This window comes from Arachis hypogaea, chromosome 4 (genome assembly GCF_003086295.3).
Source record: "Arachis hypogaea cultivar Tifrunner chromosome 4, arahy.Tifrunner.gnm2.J5K5, whole genome shotgun sequence".
NCBI classification, from domain to species: domain Eukaryota; kingdom Viridiplantae; phylum Streptophyta; class Magnoliopsida; order Fabales; family Fabaceae; genus Arachis; species Arachis hypogaea.
In genome coordinates, this window is record NC_092039.1 from 114,982,240 (window position 1) to 115,009,251 (window position 27,012).

The following is a 27,012-nucleotide window of genomic DNA, read 5'->3' on the forward strand; positions in this document are numbered from 1 at the left end:
TTGTGAAAAATGAGTGTTGTTAGGTAGAGGTCTCGAATTTAAAGAAAAAGTCTGCAAATATTTTGTTGAGTAATACCCCAAATAGGTCCCCAAGAAATTTACCATCCGACAGTTTTGTCCCCCACAAAATTTAACTAAGATTTTGACCCTGAGGTTCTCAGATATCCCCCAAATACGTCCCCAAAACCGTTTGATCCGATTAAAGTGGTGACATGTCACCTTTAGGACATTTTGGTCCCCATCCACGCTGGACAAAACGACGTCGTATTGGAACCAGTGGCAAAACGACGTCATTTTGGGGAGGACAAATTCGTCCCCACTTAGACAGAGAATGCAAACGGCATCGTTTTCCTGTTGGGGACCTATTTGTCTTATAATAGTATCTTAGGGGACCTATTTGACCTATAACTCGTGATGTTAAAAAAAGTTATATTTACTTCAATGCAAACCCCTTAAAAACACATTGACATTGGTCTGTTCATTTATCAAAATAGTAACATAAACCTGAGAACTCAAACATGTTAACCACACAAATATTTGGCTTCAATAGCAACACAAACCAAATCAAGTTAAAAGAAGGTTTATTTTCTTCAACACAAACTAAACGAAACCATTTTAAATAACATAACGTCTTTTTCCTCCAACATAACAAAAGGTGGTAACATAACTAAAACAACAACTTTCACACTAATTCTTAGAAGCATTGTAAGGTCCCATATCGGTTGGGGAGGGGAACGAAGCATGCCTTATAAGGGTGTGGATACCTCTCCCTAGCATGACGTGTTTTGACGAGTGAGTGTGGGGGCCTTCGGCTAGCATCCCTATCGTCAAAGGCAAAACTGTGAGGCCTTGTGTGCCAAAGCGGACAATATCGTGCTAGCGAGTGGTTTGGGCTGTTACAGATGGTATCAGAACCAGAGCCCGAATTGATGTGTCAGCGAGGGCGCTGGGCTCCCTTAGGGGGGTGGATTGTAAGGTCCCACATCGGTTGGGGAGGGGAATGAAGCATGCCTTATAAGGATGCGGATACCTCTCCCTAGCATGACGCGTTTTGACGAGTGAGTGTGGGGGGTTTCGACTAGCATCTCTGTCGTCAAAGGTAAAATCGTGAGGTCTTGTGTGCCAAAGCGGACAATATCGTGCTAGCGGGTGGTCTGGGCTGTTACAAGCATCATTTCTTGAAAGACTGGTTCAACCCTCATATTGGAATGAATTTGAACAACTTAGATACTGTGCCACTTGTTGCACACGAGGGTTGAACCAGTCTTTCAAGAAATGCTACTTCTAAGAATTAGTGTGAAAGTTGTTGTCTTAGTTATGTTACCACATTTTGTTATGTTGGAGGAAGAAGACGTTATGTTATTTAGAATGGTTTCGTTTAGTTTGTGTTAAAGAAAATAAACCTTCTTTGACTTGATTTCGTTTATGTTGCTATTGAAGCCAAATATTTGTGTGGTTAACATGTTTGAGTTCTCAGGTTTATGTTACCATTTTGATAAATGAACAGACCAATGTCAATGTGTTTTTAAAGGGTTTGCGTTGAAGTAAATATAGCTTCTTTTAACATCACAAATTATAGGTCAAATAGGTCCCCTAAAATACTATTATAAGACAAATAGGTCCCCAACATGAAAACGACGCCGTTTGCATTCTCTGTCTAAGTGGGGACGAATTTGTCCTCCCCGAAACGACGTCGTTTTGCCACTGGTTCCAATACGACGTCGTTTTGTCCACCGTGGATGGGGACCAAAATGTCCTAAAGGTGACATGTCACAATTGACCTGACACGTCACCACTTTAACTGGATCAAACAGTTTTGAGGACGTATTTGGGTGATATCTGAGAACCTCAGGGTCAAAATCTTAGTTAAATTTTGTGGGGGACAAAACTGTCGAATGGTAAATTTCTTGGGGACCTATTTGGGGTATTACTCTATTTTGTTAAAAAGATTTTAAAATTTTGATGTCATTAATGTCTTGGTTATTATTGAGATTGTTTAATTTGAGAAAAATGAGAATATTGTTTGGCGGCGCATCTAATTTAAGAAAAAATCTGCCAAAATTTTGTTAAAAAGTTTTAAAGTTGATTTTTGAAATTCAGTTCTTTGAAGTTACCAATTTATTGCTCATGTTTATGTTTATTGATTATTGTTTATGTTAACTTTCATGTAAGAATGTCAGTAGTAGTGGTCAAGGCAGGGGTAGGGTGACGATGACCCCTGGTACTTCTGTGGTTGCCTCCTTACCACTGTCTACCTCAGCTCGTCCCAGACCTACCATATCATCACCATCCTTTATTTCAGTCATTTTTAATGATCCCAACTCGCACTATGTGAGCCCTGCCCTCATCCCCATATGCCTACATCGGTATGGACTCCACCTCCTCCATTTTCGCCACAGACAAGTCTGCCACCACCGCCTCCACCACCTGTAGACTCATCATAGGCATCTGGAGCGGAGCAAAGGCAACACACTACTGCCAGAGCTCAATGGAGATAACAGTGATGACTTTTATGCGTATTCTAATTAGTATATCAATTCCTTGTTATCCAATGTTTTATGCCCTTAATGCAGTGACTCGGGCAATAACGGAGGACATTAATTTGATGTATGACACGACATGGCCAAGTTATGAAAAGATTTCTAAAGAGGTTAGACAAAGGTGATTTGTAAAGTTAAAGGTAAAATTAAACTTATCATTTTTATTCCATTATTATCTTGAATGTAATTCTATTAATAAAACACAAATATCCTATAAAATAAATTGAAATTCATTGTCTTACAATCTATGCAGGATAATGAGATGAGATTTCCAAGTTGAGAAAGTGATGACCAGAGAATTAGTTTACCTCGAGGTCCCTAATTTGAGGTGAAATGATAAATGCACTATGCAGTTAAAGAAGGAACTTTCTAAAATTACTTAGAATGGTATCAAACAATCAAAAGCTTACGCCCATGATGCAACTGAACAACTTTAATTTGACGTCTAGGGCATAGAAATTAAAATACGGTTCTGGATCACAAATTGTTCATTGCGTTGCATTATTGTCTAGAAAAATGGCATACACTTCATAAAGAATGGAGATATATTACCTTCTTACAGAAGTTAGGCAAGCAGCGCAAATGAAATGAAACTTGACGACGATGCCACTTACAACAATAAATAGAGGTTCGTGAACCAAAATTTTTGGTAGAAGAAAAAAGATGGCAATAAGATAAAACTATTGCATCTTTTTTCTATCCGCGGCTATATTTCTATACATAATGTTGGAACATATGATCGATTTGCTATACACCTTTTTCTAACAATTATTTCTTTTTCCTAAGTGTTTGCTTTTGCATTCTAATTTCTCTATATGGGGTTAGAGTTAACCTCATACGGCCAATGTCCCTTCAGACACTTGAGCATCATCAAGTGAATCCGGTGATTGAGATTTGGGTTTGCTCATAATTCTATTGAATCCATAACCAAGAGAACTTCCACTTGCTTCGCACAGCTGAATAAAACACAACATTGAAAAAAAATCGTACATCAACTATACAAGAGCAATACAAGAAGTTAGAGATTTTTTTTTTTCAAGTATTTACAAGGGAAGTGTACCTCCGTGAGCTCGGCCAGATGGCGGGATCTGAATTCATTTATGGTTGCTGCAATCTCCGATGTGGGAAGCTTGGCCTGAAAGGAGAAATGGTTAGAACACTAAAGTTCATATGTCTCCATGCAATAGCGTGCCATTGGGATGTAATCTAAACTAGTAAGAAATATACTACCAGTGTTGCTTTTGAATGATTAAGAGTCTAAGAATGCCCAAACTGAACAAAACTCAGTTTTCATTTTTATTTATTTGCATTTTACAATTTTGAGAACAGCTAGTATTGGCAATCAGATAGAGCCAATCTTTACTGTGCAATACAGCAGAACAGATACTCATTTTTATGGGAAATGTTTACTGTTACTCAGTTATTTATACAGAGGGAAAACCTTCTGTCGTAATCAAACATACTACTAAATACTAATAACACTATATTGTTGCAAGCACAAAAAAATGATTTTTTTTTAGGTGATATATATGCTCTAAAAATAGGATGGCAATGTAGATAGATTTACCTGAGCCAAGACAGCAGCTGCTAGTTGAAGACTAGGTTCTAAGGTCTCTGGAACAACCTGCAAGTGGCAAAAAGTTTTAATAGCCTGCTTTGTTTTGCTAAAAATGCAATAAATTACACTAGGCCTAGGAATATTACAGCAGTAGCTCCAGCCTTCTCTAAATTCAATCCATGATCAACATCATGAGCACGAACAAAAGTCTTCACATTTGGGAAGTACTTGCTCAGAGCCCAAACGGTTCTATAATTTGCACCAGGTGTATCTAGAGTTATTGCTGCAGCACATGCTCTTTCAGCCCCAACTTTATGGAGGACCTAGTCATGCATTAGAAATAAAGTCAGTAAAGAACACATTAGTGAGCTATTATGCAAGCTCAGCTACAGAATCGTGTGCCCTACCTCTCGACTACCAGCATCACCAAAGTATACTGGCAGATCCAGGGCACGTCCAACTGCCACTCTATCACTGTGTATATTAACAAAAAATTTCATAACAAGTGAATTTCATATGACGTTTCCTATCCAAGGGATTCTGAATTCAGGAATATCAAATATGGTGCTTGTGACTTTGTTTTATATTTTAAGTTTAAAAAGTAAATAGTAGCTTCCAAATTATTCATTCACATGAAAGAATAAAAGAGAAGGATGATATTTTCCCGTTATACATTGTTACCTTCTCACATCTAGTGCAACAAAAGGAATAAGTCTCTCAGAAAGAAGTTGGGCAATGATCTGAAAATAACAAAGATGTATATTTTTTCACATTATCTATTATTTCAACCAATATATAAAAAAAAAAGAAGCCAAAATTTACCTGACCAACTCGCCCAAACCCACAAATGATGATATGATCTTGCAGATCATCTGTCTGTAAAAGAGGACACTCAAAAATAAGTTGAATAACAGCTTCCACTCTAGATTAAAGAAACAAACGGTAAACTCTTATGGTTTAACTGAATCCACCATCTATTAGTAGTGAAAGAAATGCTCCTACAAAATCTCCTTACTAGGAACCTTGTATAAAATGATATACAATCTACTAAGCAATGTACGCAAGGATGTTAAAGAACATACAGGCCAAAATATTTCAAATATAAAACAGGTTCCAATATAAAAATGGATAAAGCACATAAAAGTTCCTTTTCAAAATAATAGCCATTAGACATATTTAGCATCAATACGAAGTTTTGGGTTGGAGAGGACTTATATGACTTTAACTGACTTCATAAAAGATTTACCAGGCTAGTTAGCTTTACAATTTTAAACTAATCTCCTCTCTGCTTGTTCTGACAAGAAATGTGCAATTAAGAAAGTTGATCACTTCACCAATAAGAAAGTACCATCATAGATACTGCTAAATGCCTATTCAAATGTAAGAGGTTCTACCTCACTTTCCACAGGTAATAAACTTCGAACATCGTGCTGCTCAAAACGGGAAGCAATCAGCTGGCCTCCTGCAGCCAACCAAGGTGTAATGGCCATTGACAGGCCCACGACAAGAAAGAGCAAGGAAGACATCTCAGAAGACATTATGCCCTGCAGAAGTCCCGATTAACAAGGGGGGAAAGCCTTAGCAGCTAATATATCTTTTTGAATTTTTCAACTCCAAATGAGGATCAATCAAATTGAAAAATGTATACACAAACACGGGTGTGTATGCTCACACATACACTAGTGATTCTCTGATTTCAGACAATCATTAAAGTCCTTTCCATACTTGTATTCTAAGCAGGTAACAGAAATGCAAAAACCTCAGATAGAATCCTATGACTCTGATCCTTCCAGAAATACTTCTAGGCAATAATAGGAAATCATTAAAGTATGAGGCATGCACCTAAAACTTCCTCTTAAAACAAATAGCATTAATCTATAAATTCCAGGAAACAAGAAAATGCAAGAACAGATTATTAAATCGCAGAATTCTTAAGGCATATCATGTAAAATAATGATAATAAAAAAGTGAGAAAATTATGGTATACTAGCCTGGCTAGCACCTATTATCATCCATTCATTATGAAAACTCCTGCCAAGTGACTTATTTTACATGAATAAGAAGGCCTGGAGTAAAACATGATTTATAAAACAATCCTTGGTAGAAGAAACATGTTTGAGGACAAAAACCTGATTAACAGCTTCACCAAAAGCCACAAATGCAAATTCTCCACCAGGAGCAAGAAGAAGACCAGTTCTTATGGCAGAAATGATAGAAATCCCAAAGATTTTACCAATGACAGAAACCAAGATAGTCTTGCCACATATTAACAGTCCCAGTGTGCTGGTGATAACTGGGAAGTTTGAAACAAGAAGTTTTGGATCAATTGACATTCCAACCTGAAAAGTAGCAAAAAGTCATGCAATTAATTGCCCAGACTCATGTCATCGTCATCATTAATACATAGGCAATATTGATGCTGGCTTTATCATTTTTTATCAAGATTTCTTAAGCTATTCCGTAGCTTCCAAAGATTCTCATAATAATATAGTTCATACCTATATACTAGAAGAAAATTAGATGTATCTTGAGAACAAATAGAACCAATACAACCAATAAATTTGTGAAGTTCAATATTCAGCACCTACCGTCATAAAGAATAACCCCAAAAGAAGGCCACGGTATGGAGCAATATCAGATTCAACCTGTAACGAAAATTCAGTTTCTGCCAGCAGTAAACCAGCCAAAAATGCTCCCAATGCCATTGAAAGCCCTGCCTGTTTTGAGAGAGAGAGAGATGTAAAACATCATAATGAAGAATAACAGATTAATCACAATGGACATAAACCCAAGGATTTCACCAACAAGAACACTACCCCAAAAAAAAAAAAGCGCTAACTGAAAGTAAAAGCCAAATGTTAGGATAAAGGGAAAGCAATAGGGCAACAACATACCCTGGCTGTAAGAAGACTGGTCCCAAGAATAACAAGGAGTGTGTTGGCAGAGAATATTTCTGCATTTTGATTTTCTGCAACTTGCTTATATATTGGTCGAAGGAGCTGCATAGTGGAATTAAGAATTTTCAGTATAGGGCATAATCACATGTGAAAATTAAGTACACCATAAGATGCCTTCCAAATGAACCCCAAGAACAACAAGACTAGCCATCCATTTATTCCCACTGGACCCAGAAAATATGTATAGAGAAACTTCCACCTATCTTATGTTCAATAATTGAAGGCCAATACCACATCTAGTAATATAAGCATTAAATTTCATATATGTATTTCAACTCATTGGTAACTTCTGTCCATCATGAAAAACCGAATTGAGTTTTAAAAGATCATATATAACATGAAAACCTGTGGAATTAATGCATTTTCAACAAACTTAGATGAATTGAAATTCTTTCAAATGAAAGATTAAAAAGATAAAACAAAATAGATTTAGTTTATCATCGGGTAAAGAGAATATGTTAAGTATCTAAGGAAAGTGGGAAACCACACCTTAAAAGCTAGCTGTTAAGGGGGAAGAACCACTCTCCTTATATACAACATCAAGCATCCCATACTACTCGATGTGGGACTTTGAGCACCCCATAATACCCAAGTCCCTAACAATACACCGGCCCTGGAGAGCCGACGTCCACGGCGGCTTCACTCTATCGACACGGACCCAACGGTAGCCACTTTGCTACGGTCTATCAGTATTCGGTATTCACCTTAATCCAGCCTATAGATAGCCCTTTCCATGGCGCCGACAACCACGCTCTGATACCATTGTTAGGTATCTAAGGAAAGTAGGAAACCACACCTTAAAAGCTAGCTGTCAAGGGGGAAAAACCACTCTCCTTATATACAACATCAAGCATCCCATACTACTCGATGTGGGACTTTGAGCACCCCATAATACCCAAGTCCCTAACAGAATATAATATTTCCTTCAAGTATAAAAAGGCAAGCATCACCTATCCAGATTAGAATTGCACACGAAATGTATCATAAATCATGTCGATGAGAGATAGTACACCCGAGTTCAACATACTACATACCACTTACCAATCGTCCACCTGCAATTATGGCAGTAATGGCAATTGCTGCCTTAACAGCAGCCAATCCAAGAGCTTCAGCAATGGCTTGAAAACCAACCTGGAGATATATTATGATATTTACCGTGAGGAAAACAAAGAATGATAGGAGGGTATGCATATGGAAAAAATTGTTATATAAACCACAAGCAAGGTTACATCAACAATTCCCACTATAAACATATAAGAATTTAGTTAAATTAGAAAAGAAGACTATGCCCTGACCATTTCGAAGCATATTTTAAAATAATTTTCTTTCCTAAAAGAATATATCAATTTACCGTAGGTCCTAAAAATAATTATTAGTTCCACATTAAGTTCCAGGGAAGTGGAGGAGGAATAACAAACAAAAAATCTTCGTCATGATGCAATGTGGTTATACTACCAACCACACCTTGAACATTTCAAAGTCATAAACAGTCTCTCATGCTTCTCACTTTGAAAGGAATCCATGCAAGTTAATCATGTGCTATTATGACCACAATATGGTCTTCCAATCACAAATAGATACTTCAAGACTAATAATGCTTGAGAAAAAATCTTACCCCTCCTTTGGAAGAATTGGGTGAAATAAGAGGAATGAGTATCAGCAAGACCACGACTGCCAAATCCTGAATAGAAGAAATATATCATAAAGAATTACATTTCTCATACTATAGCAAATAAATAGATAATAATTTCCTGCAGTCTCTAGATATATAGCCAAGTTACAAGCTATAAAGTAACCTGAAAAAGTAAAACAGAGAATGTAGCTCGTCCATGCCGTGATGTGCTCTCACCTCTCTCCTGCAACACCTGTTAAAAAAGTTCACCGTATGACAGCATCGCTATGACCAGAAATCACAGAAAAGAAAATAGATAGAACATAGTAGTTGCAGCATATATTTAACTCAGATGAGCAGCTTTCAACAAGGAACATGCGATACTTACAACTACATCAAGCTTTATTAGGTGGTAATAAATATTAATTGGTATTAGTACACTTAATCAGCAAATGGGAACCACAAGAAGAAAATTGCAATTACTTGGCCAAAGTAACATTTTAAAATTAAGTATACCTCCCAAGAAAAGGGAGAAGATAAAATAAATAGATACTTGATTATAGCTAAAATTGGCTACTTTCTGTGAAATTATACCAAAAGTTCAGATATTCAAACCTTCAAAAGTTTTGGTTTTTTTTTTTTTTTGGAGTTAAAAAAGAGAAAGAAAAAAAAAAGCATATAGTAGTGAGGTTATTTACCTGCAGAACAACCGCAGTTGATGATAATGCGAGGCCATTCCCAATGACAATAGCTGCAGGACCAGCCTGGCCACAAATACGAGCCACCAATCCAACAACTACAGCAGTTGCCAAAACCTGTATTCACTCATACATGCAAGCATTTATCAGCTAATAAATTACTCAAGTATCAAAAATAGCTTGAAGTAAGCAACAAGGAAATATGGAAAATCCCAATCACCTGAGCTGAGCCTAATCCAAAGACATATTTCTTCATTGAACTAAGTCTTTCAACAGAGAGCTAACACAGCAAAGCAGTTCAGAGCTTCAGTTCAAATCTTCTGAGTATGGTTGATGGTCAAAGTTAACAAGAATAAGAATTTATAGGAAATCCCACCTCCAGGCCAATGTTGAATAAAAGGAAAACAACACCAAATTCAGCAATTGCCTTTGTCCCATGAACATGTCGAATTATAGAGAGGCCATAAGGCCCAATTAAGATTCCAGCAGCCAAGTAGCCAAGAACAGGGCTGCCTAAACATTATTGCGGAATAGGACATATCATAAGCACCACAATATTTGAAATATCAAACAACCTACTTTATAATCCAAAACACAGCCAGAGAACCACTTTCTATTGAAATGAAAAATCCTGCTTTTAACCACTACAGTTTCATCAATTGCCATAACTAAACTAGCAATGTCATGAAGAAAAAGAACCCTGACGAAGAAAAATAGAGATTCATGCAAAATATGAGTACTGTGCCTAATCACAGTCTAACTAAATATCACATAAAAAAGAGCAACTTTTCTATACTTTGTCTGATGGTGCAATTCAACAATAATAGAACATCACAACTTAGTTACCTCCGGGAAGTTTTTGAAATATTGGTACAAATATAACACTTGCAAGTAATAACCATAGCACATCAAAGAGGGAGGCTTCTTCTTCATTCACCTGACAAAATATCATATCAAGTCACGAAACTTATAAAATTGAACATCAATGAATGGAAAAGGTTGGAAAACAAACCTCTTGCTGAGGTAACGATGCAATAATTTTCTTTATTTTCTTAGAGAGTTTCTTAAATTGCTTAACCAGTGGCTTTGCACTACTGGAAGCTTCTTCAACACTGGTCACAATAACTTCAGGCTGTTGAAGCAGCTGAGCAGTCCTTTCTCCTCTATTGGCATAGATGGCAACCCTGCAGTACAAAATCCACCACTTGTTTATTATGGTTAGTCTTCATACTAAATCTTGCATTTAAAATAACATAGCAGGAAGGCGCAATATATTTTCCAATAAAAATACGTACAACTCAAGCAAACCTGCCACATACCGGGGCATATATCCCTTTCCAAACACCAAAGTAAGCTTTAAAATCAGTTTCAAACATAGATAATCTTAACACGTTGCACAGAGAGCTCTAAAATTTCATCCTAATTTTTGGCATGTATACTGTAATAAGCTAAACACATGATGCATGCAGTCTTCCCTATTAGAAATTTTAGAAGAAAAGCAATGGCAACAAAGGAATAAAATGAATCAAGATCATACGCACCCTGCTCCCATAAACAACAACCCAAGAACCAGCTTGGGAAACTGCTGCTTTGCAGATAACATAAGGCTCTGGAAAACTGATGCTGGTGTGAACTCGGTTCCATCTTCTTCAGTAAAAGAGAAGAATGATGCAGAAAAGAATCGAGAAGATTTCTTCAGTAATGCCTTGGGAGCAAGAGACGAACTATCTCTAGTCAAATCTTTCTGCATTTCTTGTTTTTTAGTTTGAACTGAATTCTCGTTATCACTCAAATAGTCAGACTGTGTTATGTCTTCCAGAAGTTGGCTGGTTTTATCAGATATTGTTTCAGAAGATAACGTGCCAAGCAAAGATTCATCATCAATAGGCAAGCCTTCATCTCTTTCAACACTGACATCACCAGAGAAACCTTGGACTACTTTCTCCTCTTCAGGAACAGCCACAACATCTTGATTTACCTGTATAGTTTCAATGGTATCAGTATTAGAAGTAGAAACAGACTTATCTGCTCGCTGTAAGGCAATCTCTGCATCATTTACACGTTTTGTAGCCTCAAGTTCAAAGGCAACAGCTTGCTCCGCTAAAAGCATTATGTTTGTGACATCCTCCTCGGCTTTCACTGCATCCAGCTGTGCCTTTTCAGCAATTTCATGCAATTTGCTAACTTCCGTCTGCAACTCCTCCTTTCTATTTTGCAACCGTTTAAGCTCCACCTCGGAGTTGGCTAAATTTGTTTGGCACTCCTTGATATCTTCTTGAGCAACCAAAAGTGCCTTCTCCTTTTCTATTATGTCATTTTCATCATTGCTCTCATTAGAACCTTGTGCTGAATCACGCTCTTCTTTTGCAGCCTCCAATGATTCTATGGCTACCTGAAGCCTAGCCTCGGCCAATGAAAGAGCCATGGTTGCATTCTGAACTGCTTCCTTTGCGATTTGTTCCTCATTGGAAATTTCTTGAATGATGTCAAGGGTAGAATTAACACTGTTCCAAGCAGTTGCCGCTTCATCATGCAAGAAAATTGCAGTCTCGGATATCTTTTTCACCTTTTCCTCAAACATGGTACTATTTACACGTGCAACTTCTAGCTCTTTCAAGGCCTTCTGTAATATTTCCTTCAGCTCATCCACGCTTTGTTCCTCTACTCCTATTTCACTCTCCCTTTCTTCCAAAGGGGCATCCAGTTCAGCACTGGAAACACCCAGCCCAGCATCCTCCCCTGATCCTTCCACATAATCAACATTCCTCCCATTCCCATCAACATATGCCACAGAATCATTACCCTGGCATTTTGACCAAACTACTCTAGAACCAGTAAAAAGATTCTTACAATACAAACTACTACTCATATTCAAAACATTAAGTTCACGAACAGGCACCACTCTTAATTTACTCCAACAATCAGAAACATCACTAGTTTTGTTCATCCCACTGAAACGCAATCTCAAAACACTCCTTGTGTTTCCAATAAATGCACATCCCCTGAACTCAAAATGACCTACTGACCTGTGCCTGTAACACGGTCCTACACCCCCATGAAACATTCTTGACTGTGGTATGCTACAAGCCATATCCATGTTCAAATTTCTTGACCTTTCACAACAAAGCAATCACATACAACAACACTATTCACTAACTTTTAAATACACCAATCAGCAATTAACCAAAAACCTGAAGGGAGAAAAAAATATAACAAAATTATTAGAAAAACTGAATACTACTTGATTTTGGCATTCAATTAAAAAAGAAACAACTCACTCAGATTGCTAGCAGCAAAAAAATATAAAATACATTTCACGTACAAATCTGATGCAAAATAAAAAAATAAAATAAAATAAAAAGAAACGCTGAACACGAGTATACACAATTTTCACATTTAACTAAAATCAAATAACTGAGTAACTCGCTTGATATGCAAAACACAGCAAAATTGGGTCAAAGCTATGCACCACAACACAGTTCAACGCAGCATCCATACGCTAATCAGAAAATTCGCAAAAGAATCTGAGGAGTACAAAATACGAATACACAATTAAAGGATGAATAGAAACGAGGAATACAACAGGCCTTTCACATTCAACTTGTAACAACTAACAGTAATGGAAGTATGGAACCAAATCCACTATTCACTATAACACTCTCCGAGACAAACTATAGTGTCATTTTACAAATACTAATCACCCATTCTACAAAATCCCGATGCCTAGCCTAAGGGGAAAAAATGCAAAAAAAATGCAAAAAAAAAAAAAAGAATACAACAAGATCCTCCAATCAACTAAAAACAAAATAATTCACTCTGTTTCCAACTCATCGAAAGCTGCAACCAATTCCACATTCAAAATCGAACACTCACAGTTCAGGAACAATTACGTTAATACATCAGCGTTTTATTAATTCACCCAAAAAAAAATCGAATCGAACAAGATTTTTGCACTCAACTGAAAAACAAACAGCTCACACGGTTCACCAACACATCTAAAACTTGAAACAAATCCACATTCATAAAGTCAACATTCTGAGAAACAACTAAGTTCGACGCATTTCACACACATCGCACACGCAAATCAACAATTCACAAAAATAATAATTGAAAAATCGCAATAAAGAACAAGGAAGCGAAAAGGAAAAAACGATGAATAGAAAACAGTTACGTGGAATCGAATAGGAAGATTCAAAGCGAAAAGAGAAAATATAAACTAAAGAATTAAGAGAGAGAATGTAGAGAGAGAGAGAACGCACGAGAGTAAAAGAGAGAGAGGGTTTGTTGGAACGCTGGTTGATCGATGGGGAGAAGAAGAAAAGGTGAAGAAGAATCAAATGATGCATGTGATTAACGAAACGGCGTAGTCTTCGAAGCTATCTAGCTTTTTCTCACTCCCTCCCTCATACTCGCAGCCCCTGCTTCTTCGCTTTTGTGTTATTAAGTGTCTCTCTTTCATTTTCTCTCTCTCTTTCTCGTTTTTGTTTGAAGATACACCAGTCCGCCCCGAATAGAGGGAAATAAACATGAATAATTAAAGACAACTGGTTTTTAGCTATTTTTTATTTTTATTTTATTTTACTCACCTGCTACTTCTAAACTCTAAAGTTTGTAGTTAATGATGTTTTTTTTGGGACATGAATTAATGTTGTTTTTTTTATGGGTATCCTCCCGGCAGACCAAGGATTACTCAATTGCAGTATTGAATTTTATTTAAGAATTTATTAATATTATTGTCATAATTGTACTTTTTTTTTTGAATTTTTTATAGTATCCCCCAATCCGACAGGTTAAGAACTAATTCGTCACGAATCTGAGCTCTATTTAAGAATCTATCACTGACCAATGAGTTGTTGCATGCACAAAGTGGGATTCAAATCCTTATACTTTTCTTTTTAATCAAAGCAATAGTTTATTTGTTTTGGGCTGGGTTAATGAACCCTTATTAAGAAGGTAAAAAAAATATTGGCGAGTAACCAAAAAAAAATTGAAGTTTGAAATTTTTATATTTTTAATATATTGAATATATTATAAATATCAAAAGTTATTATTTTTAATGCCCTTAAGCTAATTCTTATATATCTCTTTATCACTAAAATTCAAAAGTTATTTATTTATAAAATTAAATACTTTTGCTGATGATAAAATAAAGCACGATATAAATTGTGTAATAAAAAAAAGTTATGCTGATAACAAATAAATTAAACACTTACATCATATCGGAGTTACAGATAAAATAATTTAAGAATAAAAATAAACTATAACTAAAAGATTAATCAATTACTTATTCATTAGAGTGATTGCTTACTTTTTTGCTTATTTTTATTAGAACTTAGAAGACAAAATATGTGGAATGATAAAATTGGCAATTGCTTACTTAGATAGTATATTCCTTTTGAGATAAACATGTATAGTGTATCTGAAGGGATATTCTTGACAAATTTTGTCTTGAAGCTTTACTCTGCATTATTATTATCATAATGGAGAAATAAACATGTATAGTGTATATGTGTCTAAGTTTCTACTTGAAATTTATTATGTACTACTACTTTACGTTCTATCCTATGCCTCCAAGTCAACGTTGATATATTGACGCTAAACAAATCGTTTGTTTGTTCCTTAAGAACATGTCTATTTTAATAACCATAGGTCCAAAGCCCTTTTTCTTTATGATATACCCTTAACATGTATCACTCATTACACTGTTGAAATTATCATATATTTTGTGATTCTCACTATTAGAAATTAAAGTTAAATATACCTCAATCTTTTTTAACTGAGGTGAGGGTAACTTGGACGAGAACTCCTAAATTGCTTTTCGCAGCAATTTAAGGGAGTTCCATTTGTTGTTACTCATAGGTTTGCATTATTACAACAAAAAATGTAAAGCGTTTTATTGGCTTAAGCACTGCAAATGTAACTATGTAAGCCACTAGTATAACCACCAAAAAATGACAATAAGAAAGTAAAATAAAATTCTATGTTTATTTTTAAGGATCAACCGATCAGGTAAGTTCACTTTATTTCTAAATGATTAGTTTATAAACATGATTTGTGCTGCAGTAATGTCATGTATAAAGAAAACAGCTTTGTTGTCATGCATTGATATGCTTACCTACATTAAATTCCTATTAGGAACTTACAATTTGGACTTCTATATGATTGTGAAAATTCTCTCCCATCCATCTACACCCCAAACTGATGGACCTCAATGTTGGTATGGAGTTTGAGTAGATGAGGAAACACTATGTTGTGGTGCACTTTGTAGGAAACGACCTTTTAGAACTAACCAATCTCGAAACTGAGTTCAACTGTCATCGCATTAAAATACGCATCTTCCCATTCTTTGGGAGTGAACAAATGTGTTTACTCTGGTTCAGCTGGAGTTTGTGGAATGGCGATTGTTGACAGTGACGGTCGTAGAAGAAGGTATAAACCAGGCCCCAAGAAAGGTATCAATGATATGGGAAGAAGCCAGGAACCTTTATCAAACCTGCAAATTAGATCAGCATTGAAATATATGCTAGATTATCTTCTACTGTTTGTTCGTTTTTACCTATCATTGTAAAATTCTGGTACATTGTTGGACCAATGTATCTAGATACAAATTGTACATTTCTTTGTATCCAAGGGCAGAAAAACAAACGGATAGAGTACATAGAGAAGGATTAGGAGCTTAGTTAAATTTGAAGAACTTTAATATTAAGGAACATACCATTTTCTAGTAGTCATGTCATTGTAGACCCAAAATGGTGCAAATGTGGAAAGTAGGGTAAAATCAATGGACGTGATATGAATCTGCAACATTAATACCCAAATTAGCACCAAAAAGAGTTTTGGCAAATTCTATCCTATGAAGAATGAATAACTGTAAAAAAAATTATATAACATTGACATATTCTGAAAATGAAAGAATTCATATCCTTTACCTGTATTGAAGCTTAGACATAAATTTGGCCTAGTTACTAATTTTTAATAGACTAGAAATTGTTGATTGAAACTTTATAATCTAAATAATCAAATACAGCAATTACAGGAATACAAAACTGCATCATCATGGAAAAAAATGGTAAAGGTGGTAAATGTAGACACAAAGGTAAAGAACTAGAAACTTTTGGACAACAAAAGTGGTATCACTATTATATATTGTATATATACCAAGAGTGGTAAACCCTGTTATTGTATTATTGTATAGATATTGTATACCAGTACTGGAAGAAAACACCATGGCATTGCTAAAGCATACACAATAAATATAATGATAAGTTTTGTCAACTACATGAATCAGAGTATGAACTTACAAATTTGCTTTCTCTGAAGTATTGAAAAAATTCTGTCCATGTGTCTGCCCCGGCTAAACAAGCATATATTATTATGCATGCCCCTGCAGCAAGCGACATCTGACGTATTGTTGGGGTAAGTTTCATTACAAGAAAATGTAGAGACTAGTGAGAGTATGCTACATGCATATGGATTCCTCTGAATGAACAATCAATTTCTCTAATATGTGATTTGCAGGTAATATGTTTACACGGTATCTTATCACACAATGACATAACTCTTAATTAAATTTCAAGTATCTGCCTGCAACAAATTTCAAGATGAAACTAAGATGAGTGCTTACCACTGCAGTTACTTTTGATTCAAGAAAGATCAATGGCCATGATTTAAGGTCAGTTTCTTCAACCGGAGGTGCTGGTGGATTCCAAAGTATGAAATAAGGAAGAAGCGCATATGCACCGCCAAAACATGAAAGTACAAGGAAGGGCCAAACAGGAACTTTGCTTTTTGAGCTGTAGAACATCATAGTTAACATTGCAATTAGAGTGCAATTAACATTAACAAACCATGTTAATTTTTCAGGGAATATCAGATTCAGAGTGAAATACCTCCTTCCTGTAGGAAGTAGCAGCATGCTATAGGCCAAGGGCCACAAACCCATTATGTACCACAATGATACAAGTACTTCATTCATTCTGAAACCATCATCTCCTTTCAAATTCAGAAGCTTTTGCAGGAAATACATGTCCCTTGACTGATACAGAGGGAGGGGGAAGAATTAATCCAAAAATTTAATACAAAACAAAATGATATGAAAATGGATGACATTAGGGAATAATAATTTAATTTCCATGTATTACATATTTACATCCAAACAGATCTTACAGATAAATTAAAAAAGGAAAAAAGAAAAACAGTTAATTTTCACACCAAATATCTCAAAAAGAAGTTACTTTTATCTATATACCTAATTAGATGTCAGTTTAAAAAATAATTTTACACAAAATTTACAGAATCAAAGCTCTTTAACAGGAATCCTGCTAACCCGGCCCGACCTAGCTGAAGTCCCATGAAGAGGGGTTGATCCCTTAGCAAATGTTTTTTCTGTTCCCTGGATTCATTGATTAAGGAACCAAGATATTTATCACCTTACCAATCCCACATTGGTGCATATAATCAAGGTCTAGTAATAATTACTATGCATATAAAATGTTAGTATTCTCTTATTCAATCAAATCCAATCTTTTACCCAAACCATTCAAGTAGCAAGCATGAACACAACTACTTTTACAAATGTAGCAAAACATGACTGAATATCTGATTATAGTTTCTACATATTAGGAACAAAATGCTACTACATTTTTTACTCTATCAAAAGAAATAGAATATACATACAGTTATTTTGTTTAAAGAAAAGGCATATAAACACGGTAGATAAGAATTACCGGGGTCTGATTTGGTGTGAGAAAGAAAACATAGTAGATAAGTCCAGCCCACAAGAAGAAGAGCAAAATTGAGCTGGTCCAGTCCCTTCCACCATTTCCGTTCCCGTTCCCATTTCCATTCCCATTCTTACTCCCACCAACTACACTCTCTTCCTTTGACTCCTCTTGTTGGTTCTTGAGAGAAGAAGTATGACAAATTTGGAGGAAACGACAGCGTTTCAACTGAATTGCTGACTTAGAGGAACTAAGAACTAATCTGTGTGGTGAAAGTGAAGCTACTTTAAGTTGAGTAAAATGAAGTGAGGTTCTGGAGCTTTTGTGATTGTTGAGAGGAAGATGTGTTGAAGTTGAAGAGTTGCAGGAGATGAGAGTGGCGTTCGCCATTGCCATATTTGCCAGGATAAGGATGCCTGCCCACTAAGCAATTGCAAATACCAAAATGTCGTTTTCTGTTCTTCTCACCACCTTGTTTTTTGAGAGGATAGAATATACTCTCAGACTACTAAAAATATGATCGAGTTCATCGTATTAACTAATCAAAGTAAGTGTTTAGACAATTATTTAAATGATAAATTAAAACAAAAAAATGCATAAATGCACCGTGTGACTCCCAGCCGAGAGTAATCTGCACATCAATGGAAGTTGAGGGGAGCACACTGCAGTTTTTGTTCTCTTGAAAAAGTTTTTGTAAAACATACTTTAAAAGGATAAAATAAGGGCAATTCACACCTTTAAAATAATTGGAGCTTAAATTTATATAAATACAAAGTTCGCAAACCATTTATATTTTGGTCCTAATTTTAATTTATGTAAACCGTGATGTTTTATCAAAAATTTTGTGTGAACACTGATAAACATAAATCTCAAAAATTTAATTTATCCAAAAAAATATTCAATACATATTACTAAAAGTAAATTCATTCATAATTCGAATGTAAACTTACAAAATTAAAAACGTTTTATTAAAATATAAAAAAATTTTAATATATTTATTTTATATTTATTAAGTAAAAATATTTAAAAATTTTTATTGATAATAAATTTAGTCACATGTTAGTAGCTAAATCTAATAAAAAACATCTTTTTTAAAAGAATAGAAATTATAATATTTAAAAAAATTATTTTTTATTTTTTTAATATTTTTTTATTTTGAAGTAAAAACTCAAAGGAATTAACACAGACTAACAATTCAAAACACAAATCAACCCATCATTTTTGATATAGTCATCAATAACCAAAAAATTCACCACCACTTCATTCATTAGAAAACAAAAAAGACCAATTTATAATTTCCACCACACTTAGCCTTGGTTATTTTTTCTAATACTTTCGCTCAAAAAAATTTAATAACTATTTAAGAGTTTTAACTTTTAACAAGAAAAAATGAAAAATCCCATCGTTTTGCCCGGAAAGTTATGCAAGTATGGAACAACTCACCATTGGCCAGTATGATACCCAGGGACCAAAGGCTGCAACCATGGGGATAGTGGGTTCAGTTGATGGAAGAAGCAATGAGAAGAGGTGATTCAAGAGCTCGATTAGTCAAGTGAGTTACCATAGCCATCGAAAATGAAGACGAAAGAACACTTTCCCTTTTATCTGAAGACCTTATCTCTTAAGCATGCTATTGTCATTTTTTTGGGAGCTCCCCTATTTTATGTTTATTGCATTTGCACCCCGTTTGTGGGAATTGCAATCGAATTCCTTTTATTGCAATAAAATTACTATCATTGATTAGGAGGCGATAAAGTTGGGACCACGTGATTTTTTAACCATAACCCAAACTATAATCACAGCAGTGCACTGGGCACTATAGATGGTTCCAGTGGATAAGGTTCTTCTTCTCTGAGCTTCAGGGATCATGTACAGCACCACTCTCATCCCTGCTTCTAGTTCTGGTCTTGCTTTCGCCTCACCGATTCAGAGAACCCACCGAAAGCAGCACCACCATGTTCGTTGGCATTGCTCGTCGCTTTCTGCTGCAAGCGGCACCGCTACTCAAGTCTCAACCGTTCCATGGGGCTGCGATAGTGATTCCTTGGAGAACGCATCGGCGTTGCAGAAGTGGCTGTCAGAGTCAGGGCTTCCACCGCAGAAGATGAGCATACAGAGAGTTGAGGTCGGAGAGAGGGGCCTCGTTGCCTCAAAGAATATAAGGAAAGGAGAGAAGCTCCTCTTCGTCCCTCCCACGCTCGTTATCACCGAAGATTCCGTAAGACTTCCACTTCCCTCTCTTTTTGCAAGAAACTCATATCAATACAGGCAATGGAACTAAGTTAATTCAATTTATGATAATTCTATTTTGATTGGCAGGAGTGGACCTGCCCGGAAGCTGGTGCAATTTTGAAAAAGAATTCGGTGCCGGATTGGCCATTGCTTGCAACTTATCTCATAAGTGAAGCCAGCTTCATGAAATCTTCAAGATGGAGTAACTATATATCAGCCCTACCTCGCCAGCCTTATTCACTTCTTTACTGGTAAATTAATTAATTGTTCTGATTATGAAATCTTTCAAACAATTAAGGTCATAAAAAGTAATTAATATTTAAGGCATTAAGAAGTATGTATGAGAATTTTTTGTAATCTGTGGTAGGAGGAATTAGAACTATGCAATCTCTTGAGAGCTTGTTTAAGAAGGATACGGAAAAACAAATGATCATGGCTGAAGAATTAAAATTAGGGATTGAAATGCTGTGTCATCATTGTTTGTAGACCTAGGGTTCTAAGACTTCCATAAGCTTTTTGGATAGTTATATAATGTTGGTTAGTATAGCTATTAGTAAGTAGAGCAATTAGTTAGTCAGTGTAAATACTGGCAGTTATAGAAGTAAGCTGAGCTGGCATCTGGTAGTTCGTAGTTTGGTTAACTTAACTCACGAAGACAGTTTATCCATAGTTAATTGGCTGTTACTTAGTTAGTTGTGGTTGTTGTAGGCAAGTATAAGCACTAATGCTTGACTGATGCAATTTGAGATTCCTCATTCGAACGCAGAGTTCATTTTGATTTTTTAAACTCACTAGTAACACTCTCCCTGAACTCAAATCCATCTTCATCACTGGAGGATTTGACATGGTGCCGTGAGTTGACATATAAGATGACCACTCTTAACTTATTCGAATTTCGAAATCCCAATTTCTAATTTTTAAGATTATCCAGGAATCAAATAATTAGTAGGCATTAGGCAATCAATTAGTTGTTGCTGTTGTTGTTCTTATATTGTTTCATCTTTTTACTATCATAATTTTGGCATCAAGCAAAGGATAGATTAAATGGACTTTTCATCTTATTTCCACAAATAATAAAGGGGTCTATTCTGCTCTCTAATTGATCTCACCATAGTTCATTGGTGTCATTTCAGGTCACAAGCAGAACTAGATCGCTATTTGGAAGCTTCACAAATTAGGGAGAGAGCAGTTGACAGGATTAATAATGTTATTGGAACGTATGAATCAATTGTTTGTACCTTATATTTCTTCATGATTTTGTTGTCTGTTCATTTCTCTTGGTATATAGCCTCAATCTATTGTGCTTTATTGATTATATAATCCTTTTATCCTTATAACTTGTGTACTTCCCATCTCTTCCAGATACAATGATTTGAGGCTCAGAATATTTTCCAAACACCCCGATTTGTTCCCTGAAGAGGTGAGTATCATTCATTGGAAGAAATCAGACTTCTGAAGAAAAACTGAATCTTGCAATAGATATGTCTAGGTTTTTTGGATGATTGAAAGTAGCAATTTTCGTCCAGTAGTTACTTGTTAGTAATTTCTAAATTTGGTCCTTCCTGTTTGTGTAGGTGACCATTGGTTTCGTTATAAAGAACTGGTTTTGAAAATTCCCAATTAATATTGTTTTTCATTTTCTTTATTTTAAGTGATATGGTAGTGCATTTGAAGCATTTTGGTTTTGTTTGAGCAAGTGAATTTTATCGGAATCTTTCATTTTGTTTCAATTGCAGTTGTTCAACATTGAGTCCTTCAAATGGTCATTTGGCATTCTCTTTTCTCGTTTGGTAAGTCAATGTCATATACAAAATATAACTATAGATAATTCTCTGCTTCTTCAGCCTAAATAAAGTACAGCAATTGTGTGGATGCATAATAGAGCTGTTTCTTGAAGAGAATGAAGTCGAAAACTAAACACCTATTATAATTTTTTGTCTCATTTCAGATAAACAGTTGATTTTATGAAAACGTCATTTGAGATTTTTCTACCTTGCAGGTTCGGTTACCCTCAATGGACGGAAGGGTTGCCTTGGTTCCTTGGGCAGATATGTTGAATCATAGTTGTGATGTATGTACGGTCTATTCCAAAGAAATTTCCTTATTATGATTTTGCCCATGAAATTTTCTAACTCCAATTTCTTTTCACTGGTTTAGGTGGATACCTTTTTGGATTATGATAATTTATCAAAGGGAATTGTCTTTACTACAGATCGGCCGTATCAACCAGGTGAGCAGGTAAACATAGATTGAAAGATTGGAATTTGTTATCTAGGATAAAGTTAGCACAAAGCAAACAAGTTCCAAACAAAATGATAAGCTATTAATTGATTAAAGCTTTATTTGATCATGATATTTTTCACCAGTATGGCGTCATCGGAGTAGTTTAAGCGTTAAGTCCAAAGATTAGATTTGACTGCTTGTATCATACTACCTAGGTGTTCATTTCATATGGAAAAAAATCAAATGGGGAGCTTCTATTATCGTATGGGTTTGTTCCAAGGGAAGGCGCCAATCCTTGTGATTCAGTTGAGTTGTCAGTGTCACTCAAGAAATCTGATAAATCCTACAAGGAGAAATTAGAACTCTTGAAGAAGTATGGATTATCAGGGTGAGTACCTAGAACTCCAAAATTTTACCACCATTCGTATATGGTTGAAGTTCCTTCTTTTTGCTTCGATAAAGATATTTCAAAAATAGTTCTAGTTTGATCCGTAGTTATTTGACATTTTCTAATTTACATAATAGCTTTTCCCAGGACAAAGTGACATGTCCAAAATATCCATTTTTGAACTATGGAACACTAATGAAAAATAACTAAATGTACTACAATTTTTTTTATGCAAATTCGTTATTTTTTAGAGTTTTATTTATTTACTGATATAGCTTCCTTTTTCATAATGGCCATAACCTTTTGTTTCTTACTCTCTCTTGATGACTTTATATTATCTGATATGCCTTTAAGATATCATTCTGAATGAATACTTTTAACTAAAATTTGTACTAATTTATTTTGTTCCAATTTTTTTGTCAGATCTCAATGTTTTCCAATACAGATTACTGGTTGGCCATTGGAGTTAATGGCTTATGCTTATTTAGCTGTTAGTCCTTCAAGCATGAGAGCGCAATTTGAAGAGGTATGAACTAAACTAACTTTTGTGAATTATTTTTGTAAAACTCAACTAGTGATTCTTTTGACAGATGGCTGCGGCAGCATCGAATAAAACTACCATCAAGAAAGATTCAAGATATCCTGAAATAGAGGAGCAAGCATTGCAGTTCATACTTGACAGTTGCGAATCCAGTATATCGAAATACAACAATTTCTTACAGGCAGAAAACCTTTTGATGCCTTCATCTCTTACTTTTAGAATGGTCATAGCTTTTAAGAACGTTGTGTTTTAACAGTTGTCAGCTTCTAAAAGTTAATACTAGCTATTCCTCTTTTGCCTGCATGCTAATGGCAATTATCATGGATGAATGAAGTGAATGTATGTGTTTCTTGCAGGCAAGTGGATCTCTGGATTTAGATGTAACTTCTCCGAAACAACTCAACCGTAGACTTTTTCTGAAACAGCTCGCGGTGGACTTGTGTACAAGCGAGCGAAGGATATTATTTCGTACTCAATATGTAAGTTCATCCAATTACACACTTTAGCCAGTATCTTAATTTTCACTCCCACTATTTAAATGGTTATAAATTGGATTGGACAACTGTAAAGGGACACAGCCATGAAAGTTGGGAATTGGAGGGGCGGGATCAAGGGTATACATAATATACACATTACACAATATATAAACAAATATCAATACTAATAAGAGTGAATCATCAAACTAACTAAGGTAACTCTTCTGTTTAACGAAGTGTTAAGAACTCGAATATTGCCTTATGTATGCAGCCATTAAAACTCTTAGAACTCTGCAGTTGATGTTGTTTGCCTTTCAATGATATTATTGTAGATACTGAGAAGAAGACTGAGGGATATGAGGGCTGGTGAATTAAGAGCTTTAAAAATCTTTGATGGGCTCCGAAATCTTTTCCAATGAGACCATTCATACATGGTAGTCCATATAACTTTGTCCCGGTTTTACCCTCCTTGTTTTAAAAGCATGGATCTCACCTTATAATATTATGAAAAATTTGCTGAGGTCATACATGGTAAGTTTCTTTGTATAATGTAAGTCAAAATTTTTACACTAAAATTAGCCATCAATATATTTTTGTATAAATATATGTGTTGTTCAATTTGTTTTCAATGTGTATTTATATTCCAACATATATTTTATTTCATATCAATAGTTGATTTTGAGGCAATTGAAAATTTTGGCAAAAATGAGAATGTCTACCACTCTTATTCTCTTTCTTACAGTGATAATATTACGACATCGTAAGTTTTTAAAATAAATTGTATCTCAACATTTAATTTTTGTTATCAATTTAAAAATTAATAGCATGTAATGTTCTTGTAATGAATATTAAATTTTTTAGCAAATGAGAGAACTAACAGGATATAAGATTCGTGTTTTACTTCAACACCTCCTGGATACTGAACACTTTATGGGTTAGCAATTTTTTTTGTTAGAAGTGCTTCCTAGATAGTTAGAATACCCAAAAAAAAAAAAAATAGGTGGCACCGTGCTAAAGGGATGGTATTTGAATAAATAATCTGAAAAGAAGGATCTTTTTGTCAGAAATTAATTTGTAAATAGATTTAAAATTGGTGAAATGCTGAAAAATGAATGAATGGTGTGTTATGTATAAATGTGGAGCTGGTAATGTCAAAAGCCACAAAATGTAACCTGCATTTTGTGTAGGACGAAGATCAAAAAAATGTTGCATCCTGCAAAATGCAACTTGCGATTGGCAGGGCAGGGCAACTAATTTTTGAAACGTGCCAAGGTGTCTCCTGCATACAGACAGGAGCAGTTTTTGACCAGTCTTGAAAAAGGCAAAACGCAAGCTGCGTTTGTCAGCCATACAGGGCAAATCCCAGGTTGCGATTAACAGCCTCTCTAGCTGCATGTCCGATGCGTGTAATGGAGGGAGCTTACAAAACCAAAACGCAGGTTCCTATAAGAGTGAAAAAATGTTAGTGAAGAAGAGTGAAAAACGAGAGTGAGAAAGCAAGAGTGACCAAAGGTTACTGAAGGAGGAAGGTTGGCAGCCTCCCTAGCTGCATGCCCGACGCGTGTAATGGAGGGAGCTTATAAAACCAAAACGCAGGTTCCTTCAAAGGTGAAAAAACGTTAGTGAAGAAGAGTAAAAAACGAGAGTGAGAAAGCAAGAGTGACCAAAGGTTATTGAAGGAGGAAGAGTGAAAAAGCAAGTGTGGGAGAAGAAGTATACTGTGAAGGGTTAGAATTTGAGGGAGGAAGAAAAATGATTCGTAATTTTACCAAATCGAAAGAACACATTATTAAATATCTGGATCATCTTTAATGAGTAAGTTTTTTTCAATTTGATTATTGACAAACCCCATTTTGAGGGTTTATCTTGTGCTAATTTCAAAGGGTTTATCAATGATTTCACACACTTTCTGCATGAAAATACAAGGATTTGCATTCTTTTCCTAGTTTTGCCTCATGAATGAAAACATGCTTATTTTGCACTAAAATAGATACATTTCTAATCTTCTCTTGATGCCATTCGATGCCGTGACTTGTGTGTTAAGTGGTTTCAGGATATAGAGTAGGAATGGACAGGAAAAGAAAAGGAAGACGGGTGCAAAAGGAAGAAAGCATGAGAATTAGGCTTTGGAAATTTCCGCATGGGCGCGTGCGCGCACTTGGCGCGCCCGCGCGGATGAGAGCAACGTGAAGCCGAGACTAAGAGCCAAGGCACGAGCCGGTTTGAGTGGCGGCTAAGCCAGGACCCTCAGGGATGCGCACGCGTACATCACGCCTCCGCGCACAATACAAGACGCCTCAACAGGCGCGTACGCGTACCTTGCGCGTGCGCGCCGATTTGCGAATGTGTTTTTTTAAGAAGTCACGTGACTTAAGCATGGAGGCAGTTGAGGATCCCACTTTTGGGGAAATGCTTTGGCGGGAAAAGGCTTAAGAGGACAGAGGGGGCAAGGGTAAAAGACACTTAGTTCATTTTCTAGTTTTTAGATATTTTTGGGGGGAGAGAGGAGAGAGGATTCAAGTTCTTACTAGGGTTCTTCTTCATCAAAAATTCTGGATCTTTACCCATTCCTTGGTGAGATCCATTGCAACTTTCACTTCACTTTGTTCATGTAATAGGTTTCCTTTTCCAATTTCAAGTTGTAGTTGTAATTGCTAAAATTCTTTGGATCTAGGATTCAACTTTATGATTTTTGGATTCCATTGATACTTTGAGATTTTGATCCTCATTATTGCTCTTTGACAATTGTTGTTAATTCCTTGTATTGCAATATCTTTAATTCTACTTTTCTCTTCATTTTACTATGACCTTCCTTCTTGCTCATTACATGTTTGATAAAATGTCAACACTAGCTATGGAGTAGAATTTTTACACTTGGCATAGGGTTTGGTCATTGGAATAAGTTGAATAGTTGTATCAATGGTTGATTTGGAGTTAGGGATTGCTAATTGACTTAGAGTGCACTAAAGCTAGATTCCCATGAGGTGAAGCTAGAACTTGTGACTCAAGTTGATTGTTTTCATTTGATTTTCCTCTATACTTAGGGGACAACTAAATGAAGCAAGGC

The 27,012-nt window shown here is 35.6% G+C and overlaps 3 protein-coding genes across 9 annotated transcripts; 1 reads left to right on the forward strand and 2 right to left on the reverse strand.

Annotated features, from left to right (window-relative positions):
- Positions 1 to 3,013: 3,013 nt before the first annotated feature.
- Positions 3,014 to 13,953, reverse strand: LOC112797413 (K(+) efflux antiporter 2, chloroplastic). Of its 4 annotated transcripts, none has more exons than XM_025840328.3 (22): positions 13,625 to 13,878; positions 11,425 to 12,556; positions 10,907 to 11,343; positions 10,378 to 10,549; positions 10,212 to 10,302; positions 9,742 to 9,878; positions 9,586 to 9,645; positions 9,366 to 9,482; positions 8,852 to 8,920; positions 8,671 to 8,736; positions 8,097 to 8,186; positions 6,993 to 7,097; positions 6,687 to 6,815; positions 6,228 to 6,437; positions 5,493 to 5,642; positions 4,921 to 4,974; positions 4,780 to 4,838; positions 4,506 to 4,572; positions 4,245 to 4,421; positions 4,108 to 4,164; positions 3,601 to 3,675; positions 3,014 to 3,496 (listed from the first exon to the last, which is right to left on the reverse strand). In XM_025840328.3, the coding sequence occupies exons 2-22, from the start codon at positions 12,460 to 12,462 to the stop codon at positions 3,374 to 3,376; spliced, it is 3,483 nt and encodes a 1,160-aa protein (XP_025696113.1). In that variant the 5' UTR covers positions 12,463 to 12,556; positions 13,625 to 13,878; the 3' UTR covers positions 3,014 to 3,373. The 4 variants fall into 4 exon arrangements, with proteins under 4 accessions (XP_025696113.1, XP_072092115.1, XP_025696111.1 ...); XM_072236014.1 differs by having other exon boundaries at positions 11,425 to 12,478; positions 13,625 to 13,860; XM_025840326.3 differs by having other exon boundaries at positions 10,907 to 12,556; positions 13,625 to 13,953.
- Positions 13,954 to 15,331: 1,378 nt separating this feature from the next.
- On the reverse strand, positions 15,332 to 19,684 carry LOC112797416 (uncharacterized). 4 transcript variants are annotated; one of them, XM_025840330.3, is made up of 7 exons: positions 19,529 to 19,684; positions 18,092 to 18,556; positions 17,255 to 17,400; positions 16,990 to 17,158; positions 16,667 to 16,765; positions 16,081 to 16,163; positions 15,332 to 15,858 (listed from the first exon to the last, which is right to left on the reverse strand). In XM_025840330.3, exons 2-7 carry the CDS (start codon positions 18,479 to 18,481, stop codon positions 15,732 to 15,734), a joined length of 1,014 nt encoding a protein of 337 aa, XP_025696115.1. In that variant the 5' UTR covers positions 18,482 to 18,556; positions 19,529 to 19,684; the 3' UTR covers positions 15,332 to 15,731. The 4 variants fall into 4 exon arrangements, with proteins under 4 accessions (XP_025696115.1, XP_025696116.1, XP_029153799.1 ...); XM_025840331.3 differs by having other exon boundaries at positions 18,092 to 18,593; positions 19,529 to 19,676; XM_029297966.2 differs by having other exon boundaries at positions 18,692 to 19,532.
- A 90-nt stretch (positions 19,685 to 19,774) lies between these two features.
- LOC112797414 (ribulose-1,5 bisphosphate carboxylase/oxygenase large subunit N-methyltransferase, chloroplastic) lies at positions 19,775 to 24,651 on the forward strand. Its single transcript, XM_025840329.3, has 12 exons — positions 19,775 to 20,303; positions 20,405 to 20,568; positions 21,451 to 21,534; positions 21,680 to 21,737; positions 22,054 to 22,107; positions 22,317 to 22,388; positions 22,475 to 22,555; positions 22,756 to 22,928; positions 23,352 to 23,454; positions 23,519 to 23,650; positions 23,826 to 23,948; positions 24,278 to 24,651. Exons 1-12 carry the CDS (start codon positions 19,953 to 19,955, stop codon positions 24,362 to 24,364), a joined length of 1,482 nt encoding a protein of 493 aa, XP_025696114.1. The 5' UTR covers positions 19,775 to 19,952; the 3' UTR covers positions 24,365 to 24,651.
- Positions 24,652 to 27,012: the final 2,361 nt, after the last annotated feature.

Excerpts from the sequence above, each read along its gene's own strand:
- LOC112797413 (XM_025840326.3), bottom strand. The coding sequence starts at position 12,462 with ATGGATATGGCTTGTAGCATACCACAGTCAAGAATGTTTCATGGGGGT. Across the intron at positions 6,438-6,686 it reads TGGGGTTATTCTTTATGACG|GTTGGAATGTCAATTGATCC; the intron begins GTAGGTGCTGAA and ends GCTACTTTTCAG. Across the intron at positions 4,975-5,492 it reads TATTACCTGTGGAAAGTGAG|ACAGATGATCTGCAAGATCA; the intron begins GTAGAACCTCTT and ends CCTCTTTTACAG.
- LOC112797416 (XM_025840330.3), bottom strand. The coding sequence starts at position 18,481 with ATGGCAATGGCGAACGCCACTCTCATCTCCTGCAACTCTTCAACTTCA. Across the intron at positions 17,401-18,091 it reads TCACACCAAATCAGACCCCG|TCAAGGGACATGTATTTCCT; the intron begins GTAATTCTTATC and ends CCTCTGTATCAG. Across the intron at positions 16,164-16,666 it reads ACTTCAGAGAAAGCAAATTT|ATTCATATCACGTCCATTGA; the intron begins GTAAGTTCATAC and ends TTAATGTTGCAG.
- LOC112797414 (XM_025840329.3), top strand. The coding sequence starts at position 19,953 with ATGTACAGCACCACTCTCATCCCTGCTTCTAGTTCTGGTCTTGCTTTC. Across the intron at positions 22,389-22,474 it reads TGTTGAATCATAGTTGTGAT|GTGGATACCTTTTTGGATTA; the intron begins GTATGTACGGTC and ends TCACTGGTTTAG. Across the intron at positions 23,455-23,518 it reads TGAGAGCGCAATTTGAAGAG|ATGGCTGCGGCAGCATCGAA; the intron begins GTATGAACTAAA and ends TTCTTTTGACAG.